Source organism: Cucurbita moschata, unplaced genomic scaffold, assembly GCF_002738365.1.
Source record: "Cucurbita moschata cultivar Rifu unplaced genomic scaffold, Cmos_1.0 Cmo_Scf00022, whole genome shotgun sequence".
NCBI lineage: Eukaryota > Viridiplantae > Streptophyta > Magnoliopsida > Cucurbitales > Cucurbitaceae > Cucurbita > Cucurbita moschata.
In genome coordinates this window covers 1,385,071-1,396,535 of record NW_019268538.1, presented here as the reverse complement: position 1 = coordinate 1,396,535, position 11,465 = coordinate 1,385,071, and the positions used below count along the sequence as shown (strand labels likewise).

Here is an 11,465-nt window from a genome sequence, read left to right as displayed (position 1 = left end):
TTTTTTTTTTTTTTTTTTTTTTTTTTTTTTTTTTTTTTTATATTTATCAGAAACTAATGGTTAAATAATAGCTCCATTTAGAAAAAGAGAAAAAAAAAAAGAAGGGCAAATTTCACTTTTTTTTTGTTGTTTTTTTTGTCATTCCTATTTGATCCGTACTATTTTTAAAATGGCAATTTAGTCCCTAAAACAATCATGATTTGGAACCAAATCAACCCATCACGAAAAGTTGCATCTTCTTAAATACTATCTAAATATATTAAAAATTGAGAATAATTTTATAACATTTAAAAGTTAATTATCAACACTATATATATATATATAAATGGAATCCAGGAGAACACATTGAAAGTTGTGCTTTTCTAATCTCACATATTCTTATTTTAATAAATCTTGAAATGTAGATTTGTACGGAATAATTATTTAAACCTTTCCATCTTGCATTTACTAAATTAAAAAGTTTTCAGAGCCATCAACAATCTTTTACAATTCTTTTTTTTTATAAAATTTCAAGAATTTATTAAACCCTAAACCAATAATAATAATCATACTTTAACTATTTATTTTATTATTATTATTATTATTTGGTCTTTTTCCTCGAAACATTAAAAAAAAATAAAGACACCGACTTAACTTTGTTTGGATGAATTAAACTATAATTATTTCTAGATATATTACAAATAAATTAAAAACTAAAGCATTTCAAAATACTTTAAACGTGTCTCTATTAACAACACGTGGTTTTTTTTATAATGAAAAAAAACTGCAAAATTATTAAGACCAAGAAGAGAAGAAAAGGAAAGAGCTGCATGCAACGCATACAACTTATTATAACATCAAAACACATAATCAGAATTTAAAGCCACAACACTCTTAAACACACACATATATATATATAGTAAGGAGGCAAAGGACGTGCAGTTTCAGTTGCATAGCACATACTTACAGGCGTAGAGTTCAAAGGCAGTAACAGCAAGCAGCGCAATGGCGATGACCCATACGTAAACCTTCATCTCCCCACCACTCAATGAATCACTGTGAAGCGGCCTCACCTGGTTCAGCTCCCCCATCTGCTGCCAGATCATGTGGAGCCGCTTGTGAGTGCGGTACAGCACTATGAGAGTGTTAAGGATAGTTGACCGTCACTATAAGGCAAATATCTAGATATTTGCCTTACATTACGGGTTACCATATTTGCCCTCTTATTAAAGGCAAATATATTGCATTCATTTATTATTCTTTCCTTCTATTACTATTTCCATAATATTTGTAATTTACCATATTTCTGTATTCTAAAAATAATTATAAATAAGAGAACTCTCACCCCATTTAGGTGTGGTGATTCAGCAAACATTCACATGGTATCAGAGCCCTTTCGGTTTAACAACCCTGATCCTTTCTTCTCTATGGTATTCACATGCAACCAACGGTATGTTCGACCTGATTCTTCTCATGCTCACCTTGCTGAAGCCTTTAACACGTCATGTTCTATTGCTGGACCCGATACTGCTGATTGGTTTCTGGACACTGGAGCTTCGGCCCATATGACTGCCGACCCATCTATTTTGGATCAGTCTAAAAATTACACGGGTAAGGACTCTGTGATTGTAGGAAACGGTGCATCCCTACCCATTACCCACACCGGTACTCTTTCTCCTGTTCCAAATATTCACTTGTTAGATGTCTTGGTTGTCCCTCACCTCACTAAAAATCTTCTTTCCATAAGTAAATTAACGTCTGATTTTCCTCTCTCCGTTACATTTACTAATAATCTTATTACTATCCAGAATCGTCAAACAGGAAGGGTGGTGGCAACCGGTAAAAGAGATGGAGGGCTATATGTGCTGGAGCGCGGCAACTCTGCTTTTATTTCAGCCCTTAGAAACAAATCTTTACGTGCTTCATATGATTTATGGCATGCTCGTCTAGGTCATGTGAATCATTCTGTTATTTCTTTTTTAAATAGAAAAGGTCATCTTTCTCTTACGTCTTTATTGCCTTCTCCATCATTATGTAATACCTGTCAGCTTGCAAAAAGTCATCGATTGCCTTATTCCCGCAATGAACGTAGGTCGTCTCATGTGTTAGATCTTATTCATTGTGATCTTTGGGGTCCTTCTCCCGTCAAATCAAATTCGGGTTTCCTTTATTATGTTATTTTTATTGATGATTATTCTCGATTCACTTGGTTTTACCCTTTAAAATTTAAATCTGATTTTTTTGATATTTTTCTTCAATTTCAAAAATTTGTGGAAAATCAATATTCTTCTCGTATCAAGGTATTTCAAAGCGATGGTGGTACCGAATTTACTAGTACTTGTTTCAAAACTCATTTACGTAATTCTGGCATCCACCATCAACTCTCTTGTCCATATACACCTGCTCAAAATGGTCGTGCTGAGAGAAAACATCGTCATGTGACTGAGACTGGCTTGGCCCTTCTCTTTCACTCTCATCTTTCTTCTCGTTTTTGGGTTGACGCCTTCAGCACTGCAGCTTATATTATCAACCGGTTGCCTACTCCACTTCTTGGAGGTAAGTCACCCTTTGAACTCCTTTATGGCTACACTCCACATTATGACAATTTTCATCCCTTTGGTTGTCGTGTTTATCCTTATTTGCGTGATTATATGCCTAACAAGCTTTCTCCCCGCAGCATTCCTTGTATTTTTTTGGGTTATAGTCCTGCTCATAAAGGGTTTCGCTGTCTTGATCCGGCCACCACTAAGCTATATATCACCTGTCATGCTCAATTTGATGAAACCCACTTTCCTGCTATCCCTAGCTCCCAGACCCAACCTCTTTCCTCTATTCCTATTTCAAATTTCTTAGAACCACATCTTCATCATATTGATTCATCCTCCCCTACCACTTCATCACCGCAAACTCCTCGATCCAGTTCATCCCCGTGTGATATTTGTTCTGACCTTGTAGATGAGTCTGTGCAGGTTGATACTTCTCTTGCAGGTTCCACTTTGCCACCCTCGACTTCTAATTCGACCTCTATTGAACCTCCTGTTGATTTCTCTTCTTTGGGCACTCATCCTATGATCACACGAGCCAAAGCTGGTATATTCAAGACTCGTCATCCAGCAAATCTTGGTATTTTGGGCTCATCTGGACTTCTTTCTGCTCTTCTTGCATCCACTGAGCCAAAAGGATTCAAATCTGCGGCTAAGAATCCTGCTTGGGTGGCTGCCATGGATGAAGAAATTCAAGCATTACAACAAAATGATACTTGGACTTTGGTTCCTCGCCCTGCTAACACCAACATCGTGGGTTCTAAATGGGTGTTTCGTATTAAATATTTGCCTGATGGATCTGTCGAGCGTTTCAAGGCTCGTCTTGTTGCCAAAGGTTATACTCAGGTTCCTGGTCTTGACTACACTGACACTTTCAGTCCGGTTGTCAAAGCTACCACTGTCCGTGTTGTGCTTTCTATTGCAGTCACAAATAAATGGCCTCTTCGACAACTTGATGTCAAGAATGCTTTTCTCAATGGAACTCTTATTGAACGTGTTCATATGGAACAACCTCCTGGGTATATTGATCCTCGATTTCCCACTCATGTTTGTCTATTAAAGAAAGCCCTCTATGATTTAAAGCAAGCTCCTCGTGCTTGGTTTCAGCGTTTTAGCTCATTTCTTCTCACACTTGGGTTTTCTTGCAGTCGCGCTGACACGTCCCTTTTTGTCTTTCATCAGCAATCTAACATTATCTATTTGCTTCTTTATGTTGATGACATTATTGTTACCGGCAACAACTCATCTCTTATTGACAGCTTTACTCGCAAGCTTCATTCTGAGTTTGCTACCAAAGATTTGGGTTCTCTCAGTTACTTTCTTGGTCTTGAAGCTTCACCCACTCCTGATGGTCTCTTTATTAGTCAGTTAAAATATGCTCGAGATATTCTTACTCGTGCTCAGTTGCTCGATAGCAAACCAGTTCACACTCCCATGGTTGTTTCTCAACACTTGACTGCTGATGGTTCTCCTTTCTCTGATCCTACTCTCTACAGATCTCTTGTTGGCGCCCTTCAGTACTTGACTATTACGCGTCCAGATATTGCCTATGCTGTCAATTCTGTCAGTCAATTCTTGCATGCCCCTACTGCAGATCACTTTCTTGCTGTCAAACGTATTCTTCGCTATGTCAAAGGAACACTCCACTTTGGTCTTACCTTTCGTCCATCCAATGTTCCTAGTACGCTAGTCGCTTATTCGGATGCTGACTGGGCTGGTTGTCCCGATACTCGTCGTTCTACATCCGGCTATTCTATTTATCTTGGTAACAATCTGGTTTCTTGGAGTGCCAAAAAGCAACCTACTGTCTCACGCTCCAGCTGTGAATCTGAGTATCGTGCTCTTGCCACAACCGCTGCTGAACTTCTTTGGGTGACGCATCTTTTGCATGACCTCAAGGTCCCTATTTCAAAGCCGCCCTTACTCTTATGTGACAACAAAAGTGCTATTTTTTTGAGCTCTAATCCCGTTTCTCACAAGCGGGCCAAACATGTTGAACTAGATTATCATTTCCTTCGAGAACTTGTTATCGCTGGCAAACTTCGCACACAATATGTACCCTCTCATCTCCAAGTTGCTGACATCTTCACAAAGAGTATTTCTCGACCTCTCTTTGAATTTTTCAGATCCAAGCTTTACGTTCATTCAAATCCGACGCTCAGCTTGCGGGGGGTGTTAAGGATAGTTGACCGTCACTATAAGGCAAATATCTAGATATTTGCCTTACATTACGGGTTACCATATTTGCCCTCTTATTAAAGGCAAATATATTGCATTCATTTTTATTCTTTCATTTTATTACTATTTCCATAATATTTGTAATTTACCGTATTTCTGTATTCTAAAAATAATTATAAATAAGAGAACTCTCACCCCATTTAGGTGTGGTGATTAAGCAAACATTCATAGAGAGCCTCTTGAAAAGGAGGAGCAAGGAAGAGGAAAGGCTCAAACCCAAAACCATGGGCCAGTGGACACAGTGGAGGGTGGTGGAAGTAGAGGACACTGCAAAGTAGAAGAAGCGCAGCCAGGCCAGGTAGGCCATGGTCCTGTAATTGGCTCTACTCTCGTAGTAACAAGCCCTTTGTTCCAAAATCCTCAACTGCCCTTCAACCTCCATATCTGAATTGAAACACTCCTCCTCCAATCCTTCAATTCGAATTTCGGCAAGACTTGCAGAGTTCGTTGATTTATATGTAAATTTCTTAGAACAACTTTAAATACTTGTAAATGTAAATTTCTTAGAACAACTCTAAATACAAAAGTTACCAATATTTAAATCAATAAATATTGGTTTATAACCATTTTAGTTAAAAAGGGGTTAATATACCCTCTTTATTCAATAATTTAGTCATTTTTTTTACTAGGTCTCCAATCACCAATTTCTATAATAGTTTGATATTGTCTATTTTGAGTATAAATTCTCGTGACTTTATTTTTTACTTCCTAAAAGGCCTGTATTCCTTTATAAATCTACGATCATTCCCTAAATGAGCAGTATTTTCATCCTAACACTTTCTTGCTTTAACTTAAGTAGTACGGCAGTAATAATTTGAAGCAACATTTGGATTGGTTGGCAAATAAATTGAGAATTAAAATATTTACAAAGCCACCTATTATCAACCATGCCAATCCAAAACACAATCCAATGGGAAGTTACTAAGAAATGGGGGTAACTAAGAAATGGGGTCTTTGACAGCCACCCAACACACATTATTAACCAAAAGAATGGGTCCTTTTAAATATTTTTAAATATTTTAAGACATTTTAATTTAAAAATTAAACTTTTAACTCAAAAAAATCATTATATATACGAATAAGAAATTAAAAATGCATTTTCCCTTCTTTTTTTTTTAATCTTTAGATTTTAAATAATTTAGCTTCGAGCGGTAGGGTCGAAAACTATACCCTATGACTAATACTTCGACAAATTTTCAAATATATAATTCACAAACTACTACAACGACCCGACTTTTCTAAATCTAAACCGATTAGGGTTGTACTAGATGTTTGTAATATGTCATTTTAAAAGTTGAAAAAAAAAATGTAAAAGTTAATAAAAATGTGATTATTTACCGCTTAATAAAGTTGGTTCGAGATACCATTAGAATATCCGAAAATACATGGATCAAGCTAAACAAACTCTAAAACATACATTATAAGGAATAAACCACAAATGAATTCCTTAACATCTCTCAAAACAATCAAAGTTCACAACTACATGAAATTTTTTTAAATGTTGAAGCAAAAACAACGTAGTGGACCTATGAAGACAAACCTCATGGCACAACCAACAACCCTTCTCGTCGCGTTTTCAGTCATTGTCTTTATCTGAAACAAAAAAAAAAAAGTTTAGAAAAGTTGAATATTAAAAATATGTAGTAACTGTACCAGGAAATTAAATATGCATACACACAATAAAATAAATGTAATGTATTATCAAGACACCATCAAAACAATCTACCTTGAAATAGGATCATCTCGCTAGTGACCCCGATTGAACCAAAGACATTGATCATCTAGCATGTGAGTAGGTCTCAAAACATGGATCATCTAGCTTGTAGTCAAAATCAAAACCTTGACTCTCGATCTAAAATCAAGAACCAAATCATAAATCAACTAATGTATGAACATAGTAGTACAATTAACTCATTCACTAATAAGTGTCAAAGTGTTATTCCACAAATATCATGTCATATACACATGCAAGAGGTCCCATCAACATTTCAAAACACTATTTTAATGTAATATGCACCACAAGACAACAATCACAGAGCAAACAAAAGAAAGGCATCTAATAAGTAAATCACTTTACTTCCAACGTGTATATTTCTCCCTTTAGCTTATGACTGGCTCAACATAACTCAACAGAGGCCAAATCTTTCCACCAAAATCAATGTAAACAATTACCGAACTCAAAATACACAAATCTTATTCCAAATGCCAAAAGATAATCGAATAAAATCAAAGAAAAATCAACCGAATTGAGTATTAACCAGACATAAAGCCAACATGGACCCAAGAAATCCATCAAACCGAGTGGAAAACCAAAGAAAACCTCATTAAATCACAAAGCTTGAACATAATCTTAGAGATTATGAGTAAGTAGAACATGCATGATAGTAGCTAGTACAGGATATCATTATCATTATGTATTCAATCAAGCTCATTTCCTTTATTTCATATAAGAATTTAGAAGACAGAAATACTGAAACTTACAAAACCTTCGTATCTGCAGGGACACACTATCCAACTTCAACTTACAGCCAACAACAACAATTATGGCATGGCCTCCTTATCATCCTCTAAACCTCCTTTTTCCTGGAAGAAATGCCAAGTTCACAAAATCAGATGATATAGTCTCTAATTTTCATTTCCAATGCTCAATGTCATGCAAACACTAACATTTTTTTGAAGTTCAAGAAACTGCCCCAAATTGAAGTATAGGATTTAAGGCAACAAAACCCAACTAAACCAAATTAAACAAAAAGATTGCATTGAAGGCAACAAAGCAATGCAGTAAAAGCAAACAAACTGAGGTAGATACAGACAGCAAGAACCCAGAAAAATGCCAAAAACCCAACAAACTAAGCTGTGGATGCAATGAAGCCAGCAAAAGAAAATAGGTTGCAAATTTTCGATCAAGGAACTATTTGGAAGTTAATGAAGTATCCTCCACGCAAAATTTGGAAACTTTCATTAACTTAAACCCATCTCAACTGATAGGCCACTAGTTTTTCACGTGACTAAAGAAAGAGAGTTAACGGGGAGGAGTATGTTGAGGATTGTTTGGAGAGGAGTCCCACGTCGGCTAATTAAGGGGTTGATCATTGGTTTTTAAGTAAAGAATACTATCTCCGTTGGTATGAGACCTTTTGGGGAAACCAAAGGCAAAGCCATGAGAGCTTAGGCTCAAAGTAGACAATATGATAACATTGTGCATAGTCATGGTTTCTAACCGAGTACCCAGAGCATGTACGAGTTAGCTAATTTGGGAGACCACTTGAAACTAGATGAATGAGCATAGTGAGGAAGACCGTCATGAATCAAGAAGATAAGTAGATGGGAGGAGAACAAAGTAGCACTAGCAATATAAGTAGATGTGAGGAGAAGAAAGTAGCACTAGCAATGACACAAAAAAACTTTTCTATATTAGAATTGATTACCGTTCTACAAAGAATCAAATTACATCATTTATGCATCTCTTCCTATATGGTAATAATTAAAGATTTAGGAGTTGTCTAAAACTCGAAAGAGAGACATAAAGAGGAGTTTGATAAGAAAAGATGCAAACAAACTACCCCACATACAAATTGATAGATATAGACATTCAAGATGCAAAGTGCTTAGTGAGCTGATACTTCATTAATACCATATTTCATACTTTCAACTACTTCATTCACACAAATAGATAATGAGACAGAGTTCCTCATTCCAAACTAGTTCGAGTCTACCAGGTATGTTGTGGCATGTATTTCTATGCCATTACTGCAATTGACATAACTATGGCTAACCTTCTTGTAGCAAGATGGAATTATGAGTTACGTATAAACTAACGAGTGATCTATATGTCTCTAACAAATGTTGGACCCATATTGACTTTGCGCAGCTAGTAACTTTTTAACATATATGTATTGAATTAACAAGTGTCTGCTCGTATCCAACAAATGTCCAAGTGTGGAACGCTGGACACGTTAGCTGAACTAAAGTGTCCATGCTTCTTAAGTACGATCTTTCTTACAAAGGCTCATGTGTATTATGAAAGGCAGGACATGTACAATATGATTTTGTACATGATGTTAGCACTTGTGATGATAATGTTAGGAGCAAAATTAGCATCAATGATATCTCGGCTAATACGAAGACTAACATCTGTTTCATCAAATAATTTAATTGCTTCCAATTGATATTGTTACTTCAAAACTTGGTGTTAGCTTGCTTTGATAAAGGTTGTTTTCCACTTTTCCCACATCGATATTGAATTCAACTCTTGTAAGAAATGAATATAGATGAACAAAAAGTCAGAAACAAGATAGGGGAAACACACACTAGTTTATACAGCACAAATCTTTGAACTCAAAGTACAATTATTAAGAACAAGAAGAGAAGAAAAGGGAAAGAGCTCCGTAAAATGCATACATGTCTACCTATTTTTAGTTCCCAACGTATTAAGTAAGAAGCAGAAACACAAGCAGCCCATCACAACTGATTATAAGATCAAAATACATAATCTAAATTTAAAGCTACAACACTCTTAAACATAAGATAGTAAGGCGGCAAAGGCTGTGCAATTTCAGTTGCATAGCAAATACTTACAGGCGTAGAGTTCAAAGGCAGTAACAGCGAGCAGAGCAAAGGCGATGGCGCATCCGTACACTTTCATCTCCCCACCACAGAATGAATCATCGCTAAGCGCCCTGACTTGGAGCCCAAAATCGAACCGAACCCCATCATTCGAAGCTCCAGCCTCAGCATCTTGGTTCATGGCCTCCAAGATCCGTTGACAGATAAGAGTATGTTCCTTGCAAATTGTGTCCAGCAGGTTGTGAGTCCGGTACAACTTGATGAAAGGCTGAAGTAAGATGAGGAAATAGAGGAATGAAGAGGAAAGGCTCAAACCCAAAACCATGGGCCAATGAACACAATGAAGGGTGGAGGAAGCAGAGGAGAGAGCAAAGTAGAAGAAGCGCAGCCAGGCGAGGTAGGCCATAGTCGTGTAATTCACTCTGCTATCGTAGTAACGCACCTTTTGCTGCTTATTTTCAGCAAGAGTCTCGAAATCCCTCTTCAGCCATTGAAGCTCCATCTCTGAATGGATTAAACACCTCTAATTCTTCAATTAAGACAATTGATTAAAGATCAGTAACCATGTGCAGTTTTTATAGAGACGTGTAAGTTGTTGGATAAAGTTTTAGAGTCGATGTAGACGTTGAATAAAGTTTTAGAGTCGATGGAGACGTCGAATAAAGTTTTAGACCATGATAATATATACAATCAATTTTAAATACAAAAAGTTATAATATTAAATTTAATAAATAAATATTAGTTGATAAAGTTGGTGATATGCATCTTTTCTTTTCAAAATTTCTATCTATTCTTTTTAATTTAATATGGAATTTTAAAATTAGTTAAAATATTTGATTTAAACAAAAGTACATAAATATAAAATAACAAAGGGCCCCAACCATAATTTTTTTCTTCAAAAAGTCCACCTTCCAACGTGCCAAATTGTTTGAATTTTTTATAGTTTTTTTTTTTTAAAAATCAAAATTTCTAATTTTTAATAATAATAATAAATTATTATGGTACTCCCACACTTAGATATTTAGTAAAAAATTATAGTTTACCATATATATCATATTTGATATTTTATTATAAAGTAAATATTTAGACATTTGTCTTACTACGATAAGTATATTTCCATATATTGTTGTCTCAATTTATTACTATTTTCATATCATTGTAATTTATTTGATTATAAATAAGATAACTTTTACACCATTTAGGTGTGGTAGATTAATCAAACATTCTCACACACGTATACTATTTTTTAATATACTTTTTTTCGAATAAATTTTTAATATAATTAATGAAGTATTTTAATAAATCAAACAATCTTTTTTAATAATATTGAATATAAATACTAAAAATTACATTTTAGAGATCGGATAGGATGAAGATTGAGAATATCGTTTCTGATTGGTTAAGTTCAAGTTGTGACGTGAGTAATAATTTGAACCATGATTTGGATGGGTTGGGTGTTGAGGTTTATTGGGAGTGAGTGTCCCACATTGGTTAATTTAGTGAAAGATCATGGGTTTATAAGTGAGGAATACTAACTCCATTGGTATGAGACCTTTTTTGGGGAAGCCCAAAGCAAAGCCATGAGAGCTTATGCTCAAAGGGGACAATATCATACCATTGTGGAGAGTTGTGATTCCTAACATGGTATCAGAGCCATGTCAATAGAATCTTTAACCCATTTTAATTTAAAAATTAAACCCAAAAGTTAATGTTAATTTAGGAAAATCATTATTTATACAGAACTTTTATCTTTATTAACACTAGAAATTAAAAATGCATTTTGCCCTTTTATTTTAATCTTCAGATTTTAAATAATTACCGTGTTTCCAACATGTATATTCCTCGTATGACCGGCTCAACATAACTCAACCGAGGCCAAATCTTTCCACCAAAATCAATGTAAACAATTATCGAACTCAAAATACACAAATCTTATTCCAAATGCCAAAAGATAATTGAATAAAATCAAAGCAAAATCATCCAAATTGAGCATTAACCAGACATAAAGCCAAAATGGACCGAAGAAATCCATCAAACCGAGTAGAAAACCAAAGAAAACCTCACTAAATCACAAAGCTTGAACATAATCTCAGAGTTAGGATCGCACAACAACGCATAGACTCGATTTAGATGAACACA

The 11,465-nt window shown here is 35.3% G+C and overlaps 2 protein-coding genes across 6 annotated transcripts in view; one reads left to right on the top strand and one right to left on the bottom strand.

Annotated features, from left to right (window-relative positions):
• LOC111459224 (protein timeless homolog) overlaps positions 1 to 11,465 on the top strand; it is a 33,131-nt gene that overhangs the window by 10,004 nt on the left and 11,662 nt on the right. The window lies entirely within an intron of this gene.
• Positions 6,160 to 9,839, bottom strand: LOC111459231. Of its 5 annotated transcripts, none has more exons than XR_002713264.1 (4): positions 9,339 to 9,839; positions 7,242 to 7,343; positions 6,487 to 6,612; positions 6,160 to 6,353 (listed from the first exon to the last, which is right to left on the bottom strand). XR_002713264.1 is itself a non-coding variant. In XM_023102030.1 (2 exons), coding segments are annotated over exons 1-2 (492 nt in total). In that variant the 5' UTR covers positions 9,829 to 9,839; the 3' UTR covers positions 7,195 to 7,341. The 5 variants fall into 5 exon arrangements, 1 of the variants encoding a protein (XP_022957798.1); XR_002713265.1 differs by having other exon boundaries at positions 7,247 to 7,343; XR_002713262.1 differs by lacking the exon at positions 6,487 to 6,612.

Bases quoted from the DNA above. Each gene is read 5' to 3' on its own strand.
- LOC111459231 (XM_023102030.1), bottom strand. From the start codon at position 9,828: ATGGAGCTTCAATGGCTGAAGAGGGATTTCGAGACTCTTGCTGAAAAT.